Source organism: Rhinolophus hipposideros (genome assembly GCF_964194185.1).
Source record: "Rhinolophus hipposideros genome assembly, chromosome: X".
Classification (NCBI taxonomy): Eukaryota; Metazoa; Chordata; class Mammalia; order Chiroptera; family Rhinolophidae; genus Rhinolophus; species Rhinolophus hipposideros.
Window position 1 is genome coordinate 24,786,566 of NC_138046.1, and position 23,953 is coordinate 24,810,518.

General features: G+C 36.2%; 1 protein-coding gene across 1 annotated transcript in view; it reads right to left on the reverse strand.

Moving 5' to 3' along the window:
* The window catches only part of STK26 (serine/threonine kinase 26), a 63,607-nt gene that overhangs the window by 16,173 nt on the left and 23,481 nt on the right, over positions 1-23,953 (reverse strand). The window contains exons 3-4 of the mRNA XM_081042869.1: positions 14,906-15,136; positions 6,870-6,926 (exon numbers count right to left, since the gene is read on the reverse strand). Of these exons, the coding sequence (XP_080898995.1) occupies positions 6,870-6,926; positions 14,906-15,136 (288 nt within the window). The remainder of the gene's footprint in view (positions 1-6,869; positions 6,927-14,905; positions 15,137-23,953) is intronic.

Genomic DNA, 23,953 nt, shown 5'->3' on the forward strand with positions numbered 1-23,953 from the left:
GTGGGAAACTAAAGTCAGAGTTGAGGTAGAATTCTGTTTGCTGGAAGGAGGGAAGAGGTAGTGAAAATCAAACATTGACCAATCTGCCTCATACTGGGAGGGATTCACAATCCTTTGGCACCTTGTGTATTTCATCTTTCATGAATGCCATATTTATTCTGAATAAAGGGCGTTTTCATGTTGAACTTTAACAGCTTAAAATAGAACCCATATTTTGGTCTCGAAATTTAATATTAACTGTGGTCTGGATATATAGTGTACTCTAAGGACATCTGCAGTTCAATAGGTACCGTTCCCAGGTAACATTGTCTATTTACTTTAACATCTATAAAATTTCAGCCCAGAAATTTCTATTTAAATTGGAGTGATTAGATTCTGGTCAAGATGGTGGAGTAGGTCGCCTCCTCTCATGACCACCTTAACATTACAACTAAAGAACAGAAAAACCATCATTGAGAATTGCTTGAAATCTAGCTGAACAGAAGTCCTATAACCAAGGATATACAGAAGAAACCACCTCAAGACTGGTAGGAGGGGCAGAGATGTGAAACAGGACGGCCCCACACCCACATGTGGCAGTTAAAAATTGGGATGAATATTTCAGCTGTAGAGGTACTCCCTGAGGAGCAAGGGGTCCCAGCTCCACACCAGGCTACCCAGTGCAGGATTCCAGTGCCAGGAAGTGAAGTCCTCACAACCTCTGGCTGTGAAAACCAGTGGAAATTCTGGCTGAGTGAGACAGAGGTTGGCTGGAGTCCCAGAAATTCCTGTTAAAGGGCTTGTGCAGGGATTTACTCACTGACAGACTCATTTGCTCTGAGCTTCACCACTGGGGCAACAGCCCAAAAGGCACCAGGGATAAACAGGGAGGAACTGAATTGTCTGGCTTCAGAATGAGGGCTGGAGGGACAGCTTTCTCCCAGACAGAAGTGCCAGCAGTAGCCACTATTCTTTGTTGAGCCCACCTCCGACAGTGCCTGCATACTCAGGCGGTGCCAATTCTGAGTCTCCATCAAACTAGCTAACATAATTCCCTCCACCCTGGTGATTCCCTGAGATCCCACTCCACCCAATTTGCAGACACACCCAAGCCACTTCCAGCAGCTTTTCCATACAAACATCTGGTCTTGGCTTACGCTAAGGACTTTCCTAAAATCTCTCAAAGTTTTACAAACCCCTAACAAGCAGCATCTGGACTCAGTGTCTCCTGTACCTCTTGCTAAGCAGTCCTAAGGCCAGCACTAGTGGCAGCTTAGTCATTCCCAGGCACTTCCAACTCGAGCACAAACGGCAACCATGTGCCGATCACTTTGCAGCTCATACCAAGTGGCCTCAGGCAGGGCAGGCAGTGGCTAATCTTGGCCCACACCACAGCCCCACCAAGAGGCCCCCAAACCAACACACCCAGTGGCCAGCTTTAGAACACACCACAGCACCACCCAACCACCTCTATATATGACACATCTGAAGGGAAGACTTGGTAGGCAACAGAGCCCTGTTAAAGTAAGTTCTGCTCCGTGGAGTCAGCCCCTGTACAACAGCTCCTCCACTGTAGTCACGGCCAGTCCACACAATCAGTCAGCCTGTGAGTCAGTCCCTCTCATTGATGCAACCAAGGATCAACTACAACAGGAGGACACACACAACCTACACAAGGGACACACCTGGAGCACCCGGCTCAGGTTACCAGTGAGACTGTGCTACTGGCCCCCACAGAACACCTGCTACATAAGGCTACTCCATCAAGACTGGGAGATGTAGAGGTCTACCTAATATATAGAAACAAACACAATGAGGCAGCCAAATGAGGAGACAAAGAAACATGTTCCAAATGACAGAACAGAACAAAGCTCCAAGAAAAGAACTAAACAAAATGGAGACCAGCAATCTACCAGATGCAGAGTTCACAACACTGGTTATAAGGATGCTCAGTGATCTCAATGAGAACTTCAACATGGAGATAGGAAACATAAAAACGGATAGAAAACATAAAAAAAAACAGTCAGAAATAAAGAATACAATAACTGAAATGAAGAATGCATTAGAGGGAATCAACAGAGGATCAAATAAGGGTATCAGAAGGAGAAGAGAGAGAGCAAGGAATTGAAAGCCAATTTTAAGAAATAATTGATTGAAAACTTCCCTAACCTGGTGAAGGAAATAGATATACAAGTCCAGGAAGTGCAGAGAGTCCCAAACAGATGAACCCAAATAGGCCCACACCAAGACACATTATAATTAAAATGCCAAAGGTTCAAGACAAAGAGAGAATAGTAAAAGCAGCAAGAGAAAAGCAGTTAGTTACCTACAAGGGAGCTCCCATAAGACTGTCAGCTGAGGTCTCAACAGAAAATTTGCAGGCCAGAAAGGGATTGGCACTAAATATTCAAAGTGATGAAAAGCAAGCTCCTATAACCAAAATTACTCTACCCAGCAAAGCTATCATGTAGAATCAGAAAACAGAAAAAGAACTTCCCAGACAAGAAAAGTTAAAGGAGTTCATCACCACCAAAACAGTATTACAAGAGATGTTAAAGGGACTTCCTTAAGAAGAAGAAAAAAAATATGATTAATAAAATGGCAATAACTACATTATCTATCAACAATTACTTTAAATGTAAATGGATTAAATGCTCTAATCAAAACAGAGGGTGGCTGAATGGATAAGAAAATAAGACCCTTACATATGCTGCCTATAAGAGACTCATTTCACATCCAAAGACACTCACAGACTGAAAGTAAAAAGGTGGAAAAGCTAGTTCATGAAAATGGAAATGAAAAAAAAAAAAAAGCTGGGGTAGCAATATATATACCAGACAAAACAGACTTGAAAACAAACACTTATAACAGACAAAGAAGGACCTAGTGTCCCACTTCTAGGTATGTATCCAAGGAAACCCAACACACTAATTCAGAAAGACATATGCATCCATATGTTCATTGCAGCATTATTTACAATACCCAAGACATAGAAGCAATCTAAGTGTCCATTAATAGGTGAATGGACAAAGAAGAAGCGGTACATATATACAACGGCACATTACTCAGCCATAAAAAAGAATGAAAGCTTGCCACCTGCAACAAAATGGATGGACCTAGAGGGTATTATGCTGAGTGAAATAAGTCAGATAGAGAAAGATAAATGCCATATGACTTCACTTATATATTGAATCCAAAGAACAAAAAGATGAACAAACGGAAACAAACTCATAGATATAGAGAACATTTTGATGGTTCCCAGGTGGGAGGTGGGTTGGGGGGATGGGTGAATATGGGAAGGGATTAATAGATACAAATTGGTAGTTACAAAATTGTCATGGGATGTAAAGTATAGCTTAGGAAATACAGTTAATAATATAATAACTATGTATGGTGTCAGATAGGTACTAGATTTATCGGGGTGATCACTACATAAGTTATATAAATGTGTAATCAGTATGTTGTACACATCTGAAAATAATATAATATTGTATGTCAACTGTAATGGAAAGAAAACTGAAAATAGTAGTGATTAAAGTCATTTTAAAAGGTGAAAATGGCATATTATTTTATTGATTGCTGGCAAAGAAATTCTGAGATACTACCAAATAACTGAAAGGCAAACATCATACTACTCACGATTAGTACTTAGTATCACTGATCATAAAATGTTGACAGGAACAGAGGAGGTATATTCTTAGATACTTAAGAAATTGGGCAAGGTCCATATAAGGGGCACAAGCTATCATTCTGAAGAACTTCTAAAACTAGCCTGGATAAGCCAGTGTATTGCCTAAAGAATTTAAAAATATATATTTAAGTAAAAACAAACAAAAAAGGTGTCCTAAAGACCAATTAGCTTATCTGGTGTATTTGAGTCCAGTGTAAAATTCAGTAGATATAAAATTTCAACTAACTGGGCACTAGAGGACGATGGGAGAAGAGACTCTGTGGTGGGGAAATGGGAATGGAGTCCTGGTACAGTTGCGATTTTCTGGTTCATTATCATACAGAAAACTATCCCAAACCTTATGGTTAAAATGTTTTTTTAGCCATGTTGATAACGATTAGAAAAGGAGATAAAAGAGAGCTGGAAAGAGAAGGAAATTAAAGTAGATGGAACAGAGGTTGTTTTTCATTCCCAATACAACCCTAGGGGAGACAATGCCAAGATCTTGGTCTACTGTACTTGGAGTACATAACTGAACTTCTCTCCAATGACTGAAGACTGTGCCATGTCTCTAATAGCTAATACCTCTGTCTCCAGGGCAGTATACCTTCGCTGTCAACTGAGGATATGCAAGAGAGGGACATTTTCTCTTTCAAAGAATGTATACTTATGTGTTCTGAAATTTTCCTGACTTCTAGCCTGTTCCTAATGCAGCATGTTCCTAATGCAGCATGCCTTCACTTTTTCCCTTGGTGCCCATGTTTTATTTTCTTAGTCATATTATGTGTTTTGCTGTAACCTACTGCCAATTCTTACTGAAGAAAAGCGAGGTATAATAAATCCAATAAAACATCATACAGTATACTCAAAGTCTGTTGACATGCAACTCATTATTTGCAAGAGTGGGAGAGAATCTTGAAGTATACACTATACAATGTTGACATAAATTACAAGTCTTAGTCATATTCCATTAGGTACTAGTTTAAAGTGATAAACACTCTGCTCAGCATCCTTCTTGTTCTCTCTTATTCCTGATAGCCTAAGCCTCTAAGCCTAATCTTTTATTAGGTTCCCTAAATGATAGCATTCATTAGTATAGGACCATACATGGAGAAGAAATGTCTCATCACTTGCTCTCTCTACAAAATCCAGTTAAATGAGGTTTATAAATAAATTGTAATATTACTAAATTTTAAAGCAAGAAAACTAAAACTAGAGATATTACTAATCTAATTTCTTCATTTAACATTTGAGGAAATTAAGGCATACAGTTTAAATGGCTTGTTCAATATTAGGTAGCTAGTCCATGGCAGAACCAGGACTGGGACCTAGGTCTCTTGATTTTTAGCTATTACAAGGTAAAGAAAATTTTAAGTTCATTGAATTTATGCAAATTGTTACTTGTTCTATTAGACAGAGATCAAAATGGCAGGATGAGCTTAAGATCTCACAATCATTTCATTCAGAGATCTCATAAAACTGACCAAGCTATTACTGGGCGATTCACATTGTATTAGTTAGGATTGGGCCAGTATCCAATGCTTAACATTGCTATCAGTGATCCTGATGAAAGCAGTGGACCAGTTTGTCAATACCTACAAAACAAGGAGGCGACATGGTAAGTTCCTTGGGGGACCAGATAAGGTAACTGATAAATTTGGAAAGGGCTCTTACTGTTTAAAGGGTGGAAGGAGGATTGCAGAGTAATTGTGAGGCTTCTTGTGAAGCTAATGAAAAGACTACTGTGTAATAAAACTATGTAACAAGACAAACAGAAATGAGATCATTTAACTTCAACAGGAGAATGAGATATGACTCTATATGAATGAAGGATTATTATACAAAGAAATACCAGTTGTGTTTTCTCATTAGAGAGGAGAGAGAACGAAAAATTGAACTCCAGCTTTAGGATGTAAGAATTAGATTAAACACAAGGAAGGATTACTTAAGTTAGCAACTGATTAAACTAAATTGAATTCCTAGAAGATGAGACTCTTATTCAAGTGTAACTACCATTTCTTTAGAATGGTTTAAGTATGGCTCTGTCTAAAGGAAAGCAAAGCTCTTATGGTCATTTCCGCATAGGATTATATGAAACTTTGAGTTATTGGTAGTCAGGATTAAAGCCTTTTAAAAATACTTAATCACTTTCAGTTAGGAAAACTCATCTCCATTTTAAAAAATAAGAATGAAAATGTTACTTGATGATCTTAATCATCAAAACATTATTTTTAGAAACAGCATACTCTATAATTTGAAAGGCAGAAGCATACTAATAAAATATGTCATATAATATTAAAGATGGAAGATAACTTAAAAATAACTCAGTGCAACTTCTTTGTTTTATAGGATATCCAAATCCAAAGTATTTATGTGTTTGGTTCAGTCACAGATTTAGTTATCAATAGAGCCAGCCCTATAACCTCAAACTCCCAGTAGTCATTCCAGTATAAAAAGTTGCCTCTAGTAATTCATATTGAATTTTAAATACAATGTCATCTTAATAAAGATTGTACAGGGGGAAAAAAACAACATTGATAGAATCACACTAATTTGGGGAAAACCACCAGTGTTTCTCAAAGGCATTTTGGGTGTGAACACATCTTCATGGGGTGGAACGTTTCCTGAACACTGCAGGATTTTAATATCCTCATCCCTGCTTACTAAAATGGCTATAGCACTTCCAAATCATTGTAACAACTAAAAATGTTATGACATTTCCAAATGATCTATAAAGGAGCAGAGAGAACTCTGTAGAGAACTGAGTCTATAGCCAAGAGCCACTTTTAGTGAGTTACCTGAATTACATGTTTTAAAAAATCTAAGAACACTCAGTCTTTTCAGGGATAAGTTTGCAAAGCAAAACTCTAAACTGACAGCAACTGTCACATTCATTCCGAATTTGGGGGGGGGGCTTGATTTTATTAAGCTATTTGCATTTCTTATATACTCTAAGAATGTCAGCCACATGTTCAATCCTGCAATACAAGTGAATCTACCTAAGGGTAGTGGTCCTGAAGAACGAATTTAATTTGAATATATTAACTAAAGCAACTACTTACCTTGACCCAAAGCCATTGCTTACTCCATTTAAAAGAAAAAAAAAGTTCAAGTATGGATGTGTGTGTGTGTGTGTGTGTGTGTGTGTTTGTGTGTGAGAGAGAGAGAGAGAGAGAGAGAGAGAGAGAGAAAGAGAGAGATATTATTTAAAAATACTTACAAGATCCAAAGCTGAACCGCCACCCAGGTATTCCATTATTATCCATAACTTTGAACCCTGTAAAAGCCATGAAACATTTATAATTACAAACCTGAGCCAAATAACATACTAGCATAAATGTTAAACCTGATATACTAATGTACTGGTTTTAAAATATAGGTTTAAAATTAGGTGTTTAAAACCCTGACTATATTTTTCCATAGAACATTACAAATGAAAGTAAAGTTCTGAGTCTTGACATTTCCCCAAACGTATTTAACTGTTGATAGTTATATGAATAACAAGTTATTGTTTCCTATTGTAGAACTATTAGCAATTTTTATAAAACTCGGAAAAACCCCATAGCTTTAAATTATTATTTTGAACAACAATATTGAAGGGAAAAGAAAGATACATTAAAGAATGAGAAAGTAAACAGAGATTTGTAGAAATTTTGAATGGGGCTTTAGAGTGATGACAGTGGATATTTTGCCTTATTTTAGTTTTTGGCTTTTGTTTTAAATATACTTTAAGCCTTTTATCAGCCATGATTAATGGGCATTTTTGGTACATATGTGAAACCTAGGAAGAATATTGTGCCTTTGCACAGGTAAATGGATAAGAGAAAGGGAATAGTTTAAAAAGAATATGATTACTCCAGGTAGAGTTAACTCACCATAAGTTGTATAAGAGGAAATGGGGCTCATAGGGGGAGTACATATATGTGAATTCCAAAATAGTTGTGCATGTGTACGTGTGCACACACATACATACACATCATTCAGCACTATCAGATAAAAATTGGAATAAACCATTGTATCATTTTTCTTTCTTCTTTCAACTATAGCTTGAAATCCCAGGGATACCTCTCTCTCCATACCATTTCATGACTGGTATTCTATGAATTTTTATGGGACCACAGAGTTGACTGGAAGAGGAATGGTTGTTTTTACTATACTGTCAAGTAAGCAAGTTGTGAACGGATTGTGTTCCACAAGTCCATTTTTACATAAGATGTTTGGAATTTGGAAAACATTTTCCCATAAAAATATTGTCTAATTTCCTGGGTAGTCCCCCAAAAGACAATTTAACACAAAGGTATCCACAGTATAGCATGAAGAGTAGCAGAGAAACTATTTATACCGTAACAATGTTTCTAAGGGAAAAATATATTCAGAGTTGTGCTTCAACTTGGGATGCCAAGAACACCTTTCTCATCTTTATAGTCCCAGCTGTGGGATGAAGATTCTCAAGCTGCTGCTGGTAGCTCTCAAAGTCTAAAATCTGTGGGAAGTACACAGGAGCTCCATTAAAAATGTCCAAGCATCTCTCGTAAGCTGGGGCTTTATTATGGCAGACAATAGATTCCAGTAACATGATGATGAGTATTTAGTGAAATTGTAGTGTGGAATGGGTTGTGGCCTAGTGTTAGGGACTGGGGAGGGAGGGCTCAGTTAATTTAAGATGAAAGGATTCCTCCTTTCTTTCTTGATATCCACTATGTAGGATGTAAGAGAAAGAGAGGAACAGTGTGCCCTCCCCCCAATCTTGGAATCTACTGTCTCCTGTCACAGCAGGTCAGCTTGAACTGAGGAAAGAAAGAGCTGAGGGTCTTTGCTAATAGCAGTGTCTACAGTAGGAAAGAGAGGAAATAAATCCCCATTATGGTGGGCAGAGGAGAGGAGTTCCAGGATTGGTTTATGTTAACTCTTTTTTATGTATAGAAATTACACACTCCAAATCTGAGAATTATGAACCCGATGTGTCTTTATACTCTTTGAAAGAGAAGAAAAAAGTGTCTCCCACAATGCTGTATAGCCTGAGAATTTTTTTTCTTTTGCCACAATTTGTTTCTAGTATGTACTATTTTCTACCTTATGAATTCAGAGTGCACCCCATTCACCTGACATTTAAAAGCAAATGAAAGGATCTTATAAAACATGTTTATCTGTTTTGCAGTTCTGCATGAATAAAACCACCTGTTTTTCCAGTTTAAAAACAATGTGTGTGTGTGTGTGTATGTGTGTGTTACCAATTCAAAACAGAAACTTACCAACCATCTGTTCTTTACTAAAAAAATATTCATAGAAAGCTTAAACTGTGATTAAGGTTATAACTAAACAACTTCCAGATCTAAAAAGAAGGTTTCCTCCTAGCAAGCTAAGTTTTTCAGTGGAACTAGGACTCTTTTGAGACAGGCAGAGAACTAGAGCGGCCCGGTAGCTTTTCTGGCTGCTTCCTTCTGATCACCACTTCCAGAGACAAGCCTCACTGGAGGATGGTCATAGGTCTGGCCATTCAGAAGATTGCTAGGCAGGCATGGGAACTGAAGCAAGGCCTGAGTAGGCACAGGCATAAATGGCGAGCTGGTGAGGTTCCTCTCTGCTCAAGGAAGCTTAACCTACAGAGGTTCTTCTTACCAGTTCCTTGTTCACAGCAGGTCTCAATGAAAACTCCAATCACAAACAAAACAAGACCAAAAAGCCTAGATCCTATGTTTGTAATTTTTGGGGGGACTACAACTTCTACCTTTGATTTCTGGTAAAAGATGTTTGTGTTGGAGAATACAAGTAAGTATGTTTGGTTTGCTTTTGAATTATTTAAAAGGCTAAGATGATATCTACATACTGGTTTACAATTCCAGAAGAGCCAAGTGAATGGAAACCATAACAGTACATCTGGCACATTTAAGCATAGGAAGTCCCTGAAGGAAAAACTCCAGTTTCTCCATTTAGAAAATGATCCACACATTTTAACAGCGGGTTAAAGGGGTAAGTTTAAAGTGCTGCATCAACATGGGTGGTCAGTTGTGGGTTAGGAAATGGCTCTCTGTTCCAAAATTCAAAATGCCTAAAGAGTAAATATTCTACAGTTGTACTATTTACTGAGGAGAGGTTGGAGCCTAGTGTAAAGAAAGTACTGGTGTCTGAAGTACTAACTCTATCACCCTATGAGGCCTTCGAACCCAGCGGTTTCCTGCTAAGGCAGACACTTGGCTAAAGGGGAAAGAAATGCTGCTGTGGAATTTGGAATTCACTTGTTCATAGAAAAATATATTTAAAATAGCCATTATATGTATTTGAGAGATCATTATTGTATTACATATCAAGTATATGTTGAATTAAGTGGGCTGGTCTATAAATCCAACAGCCAATCATAACATTGACCACATAAACCAGCATGTATACATAAAATAAGCTAGTTACTAAAGGATAAATGTTGTATGATTCCACTTATATAAGGAGCCTAGGGCAGTGAAATTCATAGACACAGAAAGTGGAATGGTGGTTACCAGGGACTGTGGTGAGGCGAGAATGGCAGTTATAGTTTATTGTGTGCAGTTTCTGTTAAGAAAGGTTAAAAAGTTCTGGAGATGGATGGTGCTGATGGTTATACAACATCAATGTATGCAATGCCACAGAATTGTACACTTAAAATGGTTAAAATGGTAAATTTTGTCTATTTTATGTATATTTCACCACAATAAAAATAAATAGAATATAAAGTGTTATAGAACTGCAAGGGACAGTAGAGTTATCTTGCCAGATACCTCACCACCTCTGAACCGTTTTCTTCCAGTCTAGAATGTCTTGACTATACGCCACCCTCACATCCCAACCCCCATCAAAATCATTCTCAACATCTAGTTCAAATGCTACTCCCCAGTTTTAAGGTTATTGAACTTGATGTACCTACCCATAGGTAAGTGGGTAATATTTGGCAAGTTAGATATACCTATTTGGGGCTAAGGAGAGAGGCTAGAACCAGAGACATGAATTTAGAAGTTATCGGATTAAAATAAATGACAATGACCAGGCCAAATATGCAGAATGAGAGGAATATATGTAGTGGCCACTCAATAGATAAATAAACATCTGCTGAATTCAACCTAATATGGGGCTTCTTAGAGGTGTGTTATATTAAATTTAAAGCTATTATTATTTTGAGAAAAAAAACATTGTACGAAGGAAAATTTTTTTCCCTTTTCAACTTCCTTCAAGTTTTATAAGAAAACTCAAATTATTTTAAAATTAAAGACTATTCCAGAAACATTCACCAAACACTAGAAGTTAGCACAGACAAGTCTCAGGAAAAATAATGAAAAGGCCACAAAACTGTACAGATTCTATTCTGGAATATTTTATTTTAATCGTTCAGTTGTTTTTTTTTTAAATATAAATATCAGTGGAGGTAGTATGTGGAGGGGGGCATATTTCCTTAACATAAACAGAAATATAAAAGCATTTTTCAACAGAAAATAAAGGCACGATTCAAATTATATTCAATGCCTGAGTGAGCTTCATTTTAAGATTTATATTGAACTAGAAAAATATTTAAAAATTAGAAGAGATTCTCCCAATATTGTGAGATCAGAAAGGAAGGGTTTGCTTATTTTAGTACTCTTTATAAAGACTAGCTTTGTCTCTCATGAAAATCTGCAGTGAACTGAAATTAAAGGAAAATACTGTGGTCATACTGATGTGTTTGTCTGGTTTTTACTCTTGTTTTTAAAAATGAAGTTGAACAGTGATCTCAGTCAAAGTGAATACCTAGTACATTTTTGCATGTCTCAAGGAAATCACTACAACTGTATACAGTTCCAAAGAGTGTATAGTTTTCTCTCAAATGCAATAACTTTTCCTTCAGCTTACAGTGAGGTCTTGGTTATGTATGATATCCTGTGTAAGGACAACCTGAGAAACAACCATATCCTGCTTTACTCAATTAACTTGATTCACAAAATTCCCCATGTCAACTGAAATGGAAGGATGTGTCACAATAAGAACATAAGTTGATTGATAATGCAGTTCCCTGATGGTACAAAGATGTAGCCTTCAATTACATTGACTTCATTAAACAGAACCTTGTTATATTTGATATGATTTTACTTAAAAATATGTAAGCCCACATAGTCACACTGTTTTAATATTAATTATTTACAGTGGCCAACACATGGAAACATCAAAGTGTCCTTTCATAGATGATTGGACAAAGAAGATGTGGTATACGGTATATACACAATGGAATACTACTCTGCCATAAGAAAAGATGAAATAATGCCATTTGCGACAACATGGATGGATCTTGAGATTATTATGCTAAGCAAAATAAGTCAGACAGAAAAAGTCGAGAACCTTATGATTTCACTGATATGTGGGATATAAAACTGAAGACAACAAATTAACAAGACAAACAAATGCAGAAACAAAAACTCATAGACACAGACAATAGTTTAGTGCTTACCAGAGGGTAAGGGGGGTGGGGAGTGGTAGATGCGGGTAAAGGGGATCAAGTACGTGGTGATGGAAGGAAAACTGACTCTGGGTGGTGAACACACAATATGATATACAAATGATGCATTACAGAATTATACACCTGAAACCTATGTAACTACTTTATTAACCTTTGTCACCCAAATAAACTTGAATTAAAAAAAAAGAAAACAAGTTGGTCAATTTAAGAAAGTAATTTAAATAGTATTAAATGGTTATAAAATAATATTTTTTTCTTTGTGTGTATATATGTACATCTATATAGAGATAATACACATACATATTTATTTACTTTAATGTACATAGGTTCAGGATACAAATAATTATCAGCCAGCTGTGAATTTCTACAATTTTACCATGAAGTGACATGTTCTTCAAAGTAGTCTTTCATATCATGGAATTTAATGATGGGTAAAGGAAATAAAAATAATTCAGTTTAATCCTTAAAAAGACATCTTGGATAATGGTTTTGTATCACTGGCTGGTGTGACAACATTCTACAGTCAGATTTGGACAAAACAAACTATCAGTTTTATTTATTTAAGAATTAAGTATTTATTGGGTGACTGGTACATGTATACTACGAGGGGAATTTTTTAAAAGGGAAAATCTTAGGAATAAATAATACAAACAGAGCTACAATTCATTTTCCGTGAGAGTACTGAAAATGAATAAACAGAGGTGATAAGCAACCAATTAAACAGTCAATACCATTTCAGTACCCATTTTCAATATAATATAGAATAGCCTATTCTAAATAGGGCTTATTTAATATTTGAAGTTAGTTACTAAAAATAACTTATCTGTTACAGATGCCTCAAAATAACAACAGTTCAGGTTTGCTGTAGAGTGGGTCTGGAATTACCAGGATTAAATCCAGAAAGAGTAAACCAGAATAAACAAATCTCTCTCTCTCTCTCTCTCTCACACACACACACACACACACACACACACACACACACACACAAAGAAGCAAATTCATGCTATGGGAATTAGGAGGAGGACCGAAAACTACTGAGATTGAGTGACCACTCATAGGATTCCTAAGAAGGAATATGGTCTGCTAAATAAGCTTAGGAAAGAATATGAATGAACATGTCACAAATAATCAAATAATTATGCATATAGTAAAATGGAGTAATGGCTAACACTAAGAAGTAAATTGAACAGGAATTGCCAGTGGTATTGCCTTTTCTTGGAAGCCTTCACACCATCCCCCCAAAAAGATTAGAAGTGACTACTGGCTTATATATGTGCTCTATTTGTACCTTAGACATACTTAATCACAATATCTGCACCTTTTTAGCACAATATGGGAATGTGAGCTCCTTAATGGCAAGAGTGAGTTGTTCATTTTTATATCTAGAACTTAGTAAAGTTATATATCTAGTAAAGTTTATATCTAGAACTTAGTAAAGTTCTACAACACATAATAACTGTTTGGCTGTTTAATGGTTCATTATACTATGTATTCTTTCCACATTCATCTAATTCATGTAATATTAGAATAAATCAGCCTTTGTAAGAAGGTAGGGAAATTGATGATGAATTTCTATATCAGTATTAACTAATATAGATAAATTATCATAGGGTTTATTTGGTCAGAACATAAAAAGATAGCATTAATTTTTATGCAGGCCAACAGCTTGATAAGTTATAAACATATCCTTTTTGGTCTAGAGATAGATGAACAAAAAAAACCTAACCAAACAAGAAAAGCCTTCCCTCATTGTGAGCCCTGCAAAGCAAAGATCTAACTGCCTTCCTTTGAAAACTTTCGACACTGGGATAAAAAAAGTGTTTTTTTTTTTTTTAAAGTGTGTTTTTTTCCAGGACCCATCAGCTCCAAGTCAAGTAGTTGTTTCAATCTAGTTGTGGAGGGCGCAGCTCATAGTGGCCCATGCGGGGATTGAACTGTCAACCTTGTTAAGAGGACCACAATCTAACCAACTGAGCTAACTGGATGCCCTTGGAATAAAATTTTTTGATTGTAACGTAATTTAAACACTAATCTAAGCTCGATTTTTTCAAACTATTTATGCTTCACATTCAATAGGCACAAATCTAACTTCTAACTCTAGAACCCAGGAACTCTTGGATTTTACTAAAGAGTTTTCTGTTATGCACTAACATCTCCATCTGCTGGAACATTAGGTGTCTGCTAATTGCATGATCCTGGAAACTAAAAATCCAACTTTTTTTGGATGGGGGGAGGGAATAGATATTATTCCATTTAATTTAATTTCAACAAATATTTCTCATGTGCTTAAGATGTCTATGCCCTGTGCTAAGTGATGTAAAAACCAAGACTGGTTGAGCTAAACTCCCTGCCATTAAGGAGCTCACAACCTGAAGGGACAGGGAGATGTGTAAATAACCACCATACCTCAAAGGAATAAGTGACTTATTTACATATTCCATCAATTCTGAGGTTGAAACAGACTGGACCATTGAGAATAAATAATGTGTTAAAGCCCAGGGGGGAAAGCTCTTTCCTGACAAAGGATATGTCTCAAGGACCAGCTGCATTTCTATTCCTCCATCAACCCAAAAGTTCAGGTGTGGAAAAATGGTGCAACTGAGTACTGGAATGCATTCAGGATACAGCTGCTAAATCTGAAAACAGTCTATTTGGCGCTCTGAATGGAGCTAGATTCTGCCTGGAGGCCAAAGACCGCCAAATCCTAATTTAAGACACTGCCTTTCAAAAATAGAATTTAAAAAAGAAAGAAAAACTTATAATGCAAATACCTTATGACTTAAATAACAGAGCACACACATTACCTTTAAATATGATCCATAGTATTTTGTTACATATGAGCTGTCACACTGACTCAAAACAGTTATTTCTTGCTGAATGTCTTCAATTTCATCTTCGGCTTCCTCAAGGTCTATGATTTTAATAGCAACCACTTGCTGGGTACGGTTATCAATTCCTTTGAAAACTTCTCCAAAGGAGCCTTTCCCAATGCGTTCTAATTTTGTGAACAGTTCTTCTGGATCAGCTATATTATTCTAAGACGGGGAAGAGAAAGAAAACAAATGTTCTCCATCAATTTTTTTTAAATAAAGGAAAATAAATCACATAAGACAACACATTTTTAAAAAGCCTACAAAATTCCCTTGACTCTTCACATGTGCTTTGTTGGAACAATTGTAACCCATAGTCTACTGGATCACTCACACTAACTCAGTTTAGCTGTTCCTGCTACCACAAACAATCCTATACAGCAAATGTCCCTGATGCCTGCCAAAGGGCCAGGCACAGTTTAGAATAGAGCAGCTGGTTATGCACAGCTTGTACATTAATGCTGTGGTAGTGATAGTGAGAGAATACCTAACCTAAGCTACAGGTAGGTGAATCATTAATAGTTCTAACATCCCCCAGAAATACATTACCTTTTAACTTTCTTTTTCTCTCTCCAACTTGGACATCCCAATCAACCCACCTATTCTTTTAAACCACCATGTAAACAACACAGAACACAAAAGACTCAAGAATTTATGAGTCTTTTTTTTCCTTTTTACTTGGGATCTTATCTATTTGTTATGTTCTCATCAATGGCTGAAATAAGATTATATGCCTTTATCATAATTGCTAGTACTCATGAGGAAATGGTAATATGTTGAACTTTCACAATTTACTTCAGTGGGAATCCAGAATAAGTGACAATTTGCTACAACAAAATCTGTAGTCAAGCATAGGTTTTTAGGTTAACAAATGTGTATAGGCATGACTTAGATTTATAAATGCACTGTTTTTTCCTGATTCACAAATATCCTTTATCTTATCATATACAATTCATTTTCCCCCTCTCTCTTGTCCCCCTCCCCGCCCAACACTGAGTAAAGCTGTTGCTGTTCTCAATCTAGTTGTGGAGGATGCAGCTCACTGGCTCATGTTGGTATTATGAGCCTTGTGCTTCCCCTGGCTGAGGCAGTTGGTCACCAGTTGTCAGTTGGCCACCAGTCGTCAGTCGGCTACTCATAGCAGCTCAGGGCGCCCAGCTCCAGGTCGAGCCATTGTTCACAAATCTAGCTGTGGAGGGCACAGCTCACTGGCCCATGTGGGAATCGAACTGGCGACCTCGGTGTTAGGAGTACAGCGCTCCAACCACCTGAGCCACCTGGCCACCCCTACAATTCTTAATTAAAATTTTATTCCCACAAGACAATCTTTATATGCTTACTTAAACTCATATTGCTGAATATATTCTTCTAATCAAGTAGAAAGACAAGATTTCCAAACCTCACCAAAAGACAAGTTATTAGTTTGTATTTAAGTGCTTTATCAGTCTACACCTAAAACTTTACTTTGAGTTCCTTCAAAATATAAGAGGATGTTATCTAGTTCTGGTGAACTGTCTATGTTTAATTTGTCGATTGAACCTAGATTATCTGTTCATGTACTACCGTTTTATCTAGTCATCAATTTCAGGAGACAATTAGAGTTTGCATGTTCACTTATATCTTCTTGTATTAGACAAAGAGATCATTAAAGCTAAGGATAAAGCTAAAGATTAAGGATATTTTTCTCTCATCAAGTTCTTTGCACCATCATCACCAAAATGATCTACTATTACTCCAGTAAACACAGGGAGTATAGTCAATAATATGGTAATAACTATGTGTAGTGCCAGGTGGGTACTAGACTAGTCAGGGGGATCACTTTTTAAATTATATAAATGTGTAACCACTATGCTGTATACCTGAAACTAATAGAAAATAATATTGAATATCAACTGTAATTGAAAATTTTATAAAAGTGGGGGAAAGGGGAAGGGGAATAAAAGGTTCAAAATTACAGGTATGCAACAAATAAGTCATGGGGATGTAACGTATAGCATAGGGAATATAGTCAATAATATTTTGATAATGTGGTATGGTGTCCAGATGGTTGCTGGACTTATCACACTGATCACTTCTTTAGGTATATAAATGCTGAATAACTATGGTGTATACCTGAAACTCAAATAATATTGTATGTTAGCTATATTTTAATAAAAATCTTTTAAAACTTATAATTGCTTTTAAAATGTTTTCACTAATTTTTCTTTTTTCCACTTGCTTAAATACTGTTTGCACATGACCTACTTAATTTATAAGCTTCTCCATTCTCCTTGGTTGGATTTTTTCCCCATTTCTAATAGTTGTACTTTCTATGTAGTACTCTCTTTGATATTGCAAGCTACTTGTTATCCCAATCCACCTCCAGCACCCACATGAAACATATTTTGAGCTTCCCATATAGGCTTTTAAAAATAGTTTAGAGTTCTAGTAGGTTTCAAATGCATTTTTAATGCTCACATTTTGTTATAATATGTTCTCCAAAACTTGAGTACCATCATTATTGATTTCCTTGGTGTATTCTTTCTTTACCAAGACATTGTACTTCATTGTGATCACCATTACACAATAGCTAATCCACAAAATACCTCTCTTCCTTCTTTTGGTGATGGTTCTTGCATTTCTAGTATCTTGTGCCAAAAATACTCGTCAAATAGCTTGGTGATAGGTTCACTTCCCTATAACTTCCTAAATTCAGTGGATTTGGAAAAATAAAAAGAACAAATCTTTCAGTTCTTGTGATCTAACTACAAAACAAATCTAAAAGTTTTAAATATGCCATTGATTAAAAAATATATAGTATGTACTTTCTGATACAGTCTCAATTAGGAAGTATATTCATTAACTTTATAAGAAGAATTTTTGGTTGTAAGAAACAAAGGTTAAATCCTGATCTTCCTAATTCATGTTTTAAAAGGATTTGATTGAAACAATCAACCCCAGGGAGAACACAGCTGTTGTGGCTTTCTATAATCAATGGGTTCCTGAAAGTATGTAAATCAAAGATTTAAAAATCAAATCACATTTTGCATTTTAAAGAAGCTGTGAAGAATCCTAACTCATCAATACAGGTTAAGATTTTAAATCAAGGAATACAAAGCTGGAGAAAGAAAAAGAGACAGATGCGTCATTTACACAATGTTTGTATACCCCACTCTTTTATTTTGGGACTAAGACTTCTCATGCAAAACCCCAACTTCCAGAGTGGAAGGGATCATGAAAACAAGTTTTCACTGGTATATCCTCACTTCCCTTGCTATCTGAGGTCAGAGACCCCTGCTCTATTTGTCAATTTCTGAATTTTGTATAGATAACACCTAAATTCTAACTCCCCCTTCACCATCTCCCCAGATTCTTGCACCAAAGTATCCTGAGTCTTTTTTAAGACAGATTCCCTTTCTGTTTTTGATGCAAGGGCAAAAGTCAAATAAATAAATAGTAAACATCCTAAGTAACCCAATTTAACAACCTATGTAAAGCTGATTTGCCCAATCATTCACATCACTCTTCTTCAGAGCCTCTAAGAAAATCAAGTCAAGTCAGCTTCCTCTCCTAGATGAATTGGGGGTGTGGGGGGGAATCACTGTATAAACTATATAAATGTCTAACCATTATTCTGTACATCTGAAACTAACATAAAATAATGTTGAATGTCAACTGTAACTGAAAAAAATAATTTAAAAAGAATGTTAAAATTTCCAAAATTTTCTACTTCTACTGCAAAATTGCAGTTTACTACCATATCTGTATTTGGATTGCCTTCTCAAAGCCATAGCCTAGGAAGGATCTCTAAATTCTGCAGCAGCACATGGGAGGAACAGCTAAATTAACTTCATATTGACTTATGATGAATGGTAGACGACTTATACATGCCCCACAAAAACGGGTCTATGAAAATGAGAACCTCACAGATCCATCTCAGAACATTCACTTATTCCTTGACCATCTTTACCTGTCCTTTGCTTGAATTTGGACTCTTTAGGTCTAAGTACATTATTACGAACTTGTCTTAGACAGAAGATATCATTACTATTAAAACACCACCAAGGATAACAATAACCTTTTAGTACGGAAATACTCTTAGGAAGTCCAATAGGGAAAAATGTCAAATGATCATTTTGCTTGTCTCCTGTGTAAAGTCAGGGACAGACGGCAGAGACTTCTGGCATACTTCAATCACAGAATCAGGGCTGGCGGAACTTTTGAAGGTTCTCTCAGTGCTCTCCTGTTCTGGCTGCACATGAGAATCCCTACAACTTTTAAAATGCAGATACTTAGGCCTCATTCCAAAACTACTAATTCAGAATTTCTACAATTGGGGCACAGCAATCAGTATTTTTAAACAAGTACTCCGAACTATATTCTACGTTATTTTGGCACCAGTTTTAAGATCAGCATTTGGGAACCACCAGCAGACAGATCTTGAATTTGTACCCTTGATTATATGGAACTCATCACCATAATTTCCCCCAGGCAAGCCTATGGCTCTCTTCTAACTGTGCACACTAAGAGGACAACTTGGAGACTAAAACAAAACCAAGAGCACCTTGGTATTTATATACCTATATTTTAAAAATTAAGTCTTCAATACTTCTTCTAAGGACACATGTCTAAAATTAGTACCCATCCTCAAATAAGACTAGAAATAATATTTACGAAAACATACACAATGTGTTCCATACACTTTGTATATCTAGTCTTGACAGTTTTTTACCCAAGATAGCCTATGTAATAATAGGGTGTAAAATAGGTTAAGATTTAATTGATGATAGTTTTCAGGAAACAGTCAATGCTGACAAAGAGTACTAGTTTAGTTCTAGTTAGCTAGTAGAAAACGGGTACAAATTGTGGAGGGGGGTGTAGGGAAGAAAAAAGTTTTCCTTGACTCTCTTAGAGTCCCTAGCTGGGTCTGAAAAACTGACAAAGACAGAGAAACAGAAGAAAAACATAAATTTATTTAATATTTTTAACAAGACACCAGATCCTCCATAAGGAAATAAAGACTCAAAAAGTGCCATATTTTGAGGTAGCCTATCCTGAACCCCATCAGGGGGCATTAAAAATAGGTGTTTAGGAGAAACAAGGAAATTGTACACAATTAGAATTTGTTTTGGGGTTCTAGCAGAATGGAAACCTAGAGACCCAAAGGTTGGAAAGAACCAAAGGTAACAAATCTAGTTTCTTTGAGGTAGCTAAGTCAGACCTCTAGTCTGGAGCTGAGAGTGCAATCGATCTAGGGAAGAGAGGTAGATTTCTCAGAGGGTTTGAGCATGAAGGGTTGAGCTCACATGTTCTGAAAGAACCTTGAAAAACTAAGAACCAAGCTGTGCAAGGCTGACCTCAAACTAGGTTTTATACTTGCCTCCCTAACTTAATAAAACCCATTCTAGGAATGCTCTGGGCTATAACAGCATTTGTGTGGCCATGTGAAGCTGGGATATGGAGTGCGATCCGTATGCCATCTGCAGGGTCCAGATGATGGATGTCTGTCTTAGATGTCAAGCTGAAAACAAACAAAAGGATTGTGTTGTGGTCTTTAGAGAATGTAATTATTCCTTCCACAACTGCTGCATGTTCCTATGGGTGAACAGAACATTTGCTGCCCCCTCTGCCAGCAAGACTGGGTGGTCCAAACACCAGCAAGTGATGGTGGTGGAAGGCTTTTTCAGTGCAGTTGTCCAGAGCCTTAGTGGATCTCATTATCAAGTGTCCTACAGAGGCTAGGACATTCCAGGGGACTAATTCTTCAAATAGGAGGAGATGGATCTTTGGTCTTTGGGGACTCATCAAAGGCATGGTTTAGCGTTTTGTCAGTTTTAAGTTAAAAAATTCTCTGCAATTAAGAAGATAATTTATCAAAGATGGTCTTTCTTACCTCTGTGGTATGTGTCACACACACTGTTTAGAAGTGCTACAGAGGAGGAGAGAACTACAAATTGACCTTTACAATTTACTTTTTGATATCCAAGGGGCTGTGGAAGCAGTTGCATTCAGAAGAGAAGTTTTTGCATGCATACAGTTGATCAGTTGAAAAAAAGAAGACAATGTTATAGTAACAAGTAAAGTGCAGTTTAACCCCCCACGTAAAAAAAAGGGACACTGTTTGCATTTTTACAAAGCCTCATGTGTGTATAGGCCTATCAGTGACTCACTGAAGAGGAGAGGTATATAGGAAGTAATGAGCAAAAATGTGCTAATGATATCAAGCCACATAGAAAGGAAGACCTCTTACTCCCTTCAAATTCTCAAGTGGAACATGGGGAGTGGCCTGCAGTGAACTCAGGATGCCCTGACAATCACAGAGAGTAAAAATTTTAGTCTAACAATGCACTAAAAACTAGAGATATACCCAGTTAACTACCTAGTATTTAAATTCTTCAGATTAGTTCTCCCAAGCTAGAGCGGAAATGCTTTTTTGGATTACTTCCATGTCCGTACCATCACCTATCAGTTAACAAGTAGAATACATGTAAATAAAAATCATTCTCTGGTGATTCCATGAGTCTCAAATTCAATTAGCTCTATTATGATTGCCTATGTTAAGATTTTTCAATTGCCCTGTGAACATTGCCTTATAAGTTTGTTGAGTACTTCCTAATTAAAATACAGCCAGAAGAAAAATAAAGATTAAAATCAATAGTCATATACCTCCTAGCACTGCTTGCATTCAAGATCATGGGACACTACCTTTTTAAAGTGCTATATATGATCCAGGCACAACTGATTTCTCCCTGGATAGAACTATAACAGTACAGGCTTTTAGTGCTGGAAGGAAATGTATACGTCATTTGATCCAACTCCTTATCACCACCATCAGCAACAAGCATTTATTGAATGCGTGCTGTGTCCTAGGGTAATACCACCTAATGGAAGCTATGAAATTTAAGACTATTCATGTCAAAATAATGGTAGAGGTAGGGAGAGGTTATTAAGGGAAAAAGAAATTCTGGAATTAAAAGAATTATAGAATCTTTGAGATGAACAGGAATTTAGCAAACATCTGATCCAAAATCTAGTTTTATGGGGGAAAAAAAAACTGTAGCCTAGAGTGGTTATAAATTGTTCAAGAATATAAGGTAGTTCATTAGAGGCGAATCTCAAACGTGAACCCAGGACTCCCGAATTTTTAAGTCTAAGCTTCACTACAGCTTGGATTAATTTGTAACTTAAACTATATTCTTTTGCTATAAAACCAAAATTATTTCCATCATGAACACATCACACAACTGCCCAATGTCTACTTAGTAACAGCCTTACATTTAAAGAATTTGAAAAAACTAAAACTTAAAAGAATTTGAAAAACTTAACAGAGGACTTCCCTAGTCTTCAAATGATATGATTACTTACAATTATTGAACCACTCTGCAACTAATCCTTGCATATATGCACAATTACCAAATATTTCATACTACAATCTTACAGAGAAATGAGCCGTATGTAATCTTGACTTTTTGGCAAGGTTACTATACTCAGCCCATTTTTTCCATGTCAATAACTAGACTGGAATGTGGAGCCTTTAGAGTGTGGGAGGCAAGGTAGTGATGGTATTCCACACCATGATTCTCATAAGATGCAATGTCCGGACGCCAACAGCTCTAATTCCAGGTTTATCACTGATTTATTGTACTTCAGTCACCCTTAACACTAAGATTTTCAGTTCTGTTCATAAATATGGACTCTCAAATAGATGAAATTTTCCGAGAATAAAAATAGTATTTTTTTGTGGAAGGTTTTATGTTGGAATAGAATTGTTCAAATGACCATGTGAATACTCAGATTACTTTAATAATGAGAAGGACAAAACTCCTCATAAATTATTTTAAACTTTTGAAAAATTTGACTTTAGAAGGATATTTTTCAGCTTTGTACAACCTCAGGTTCATATTACAAGTATATGATAAAAAAATGGAATACTTAAGAGACCTCTGATTTATATCTCTGAAGTAAAATATGTAGCTTCACTATATTTTGCATATAACAGAATAAAACCTAAGATAAAAACTAAGTATGTCTGTATATGTTTCAAAATTAAATATGAATCAATTGGGCTTGTGGTCAAATTTCTTTAGGTGGTCAGTTTGAGTTTGCATTTTTGTATTTGCATCTTTATGAGCTAAACACATAAAGAAGATCTTCTTAGTTTACCTACTTTTATGGCATACTTACACTTTTACATCTCTCTCAAAAGTTACTATAACTTGCTTTCGCAACATCAAAAGTCAAATTGCCTGATTTTATGTATATGCAGTGAAATAAATGTCAAAACTGTGTCATAACAACTGTGGGTTTCCTTCTGGTCATCAGACAGCATTTTATCAAATCACAGTTGAGTCCCTGTCTTTACTCACTTGCTTAAAAGGCAGTTTTGAGATGCATGAAGAAGCAGCAAGGTAGTCCCAGTCTTACTGGCAAAGCATCAGTAAAAGGCACACACAGTCAAAGGCACACACAGTATTATTTTGAACTCTTAAGGGACCCATTTAAACTTTCAGTAATACTGTGCATAGCAACAAGAAAAATGTGTTTATAAGTCAGAAATAAAATTAAATTTATAAGTACTTTTGCATCTTCCCTTTATTTTATTATTCCTATTTTTAAATGCACTTCATTAGCAAAAATACTTAGAATGCAAATACAGATGGTGCCAAAAAATATATACACATTTTAAGAAAGTAAAAACTGTATTAAAATATTAATACTCAATATATACAAAAGATGAATACAAGTCATGTGTATACATTTTTTGGCACCCCCGGTATTTTAGTAAAGGATAAGTTCATTAAAATTATTACAAAAGGTTTTGACATAGCTGCATGAATAACATAACAGTTTGAGGAGTTTCTCCTAATTAATAACTTGGAGTCTACTCAATCTTTAAAAACCAAAGAATATCGGATACTATTCCTTCACTTAATTCCTCCTACTCAAGCCAGTATAAGAGAAGAGCTTCCTCTGCCTCCTAACTTGCATTCTTCTTTATTCCCA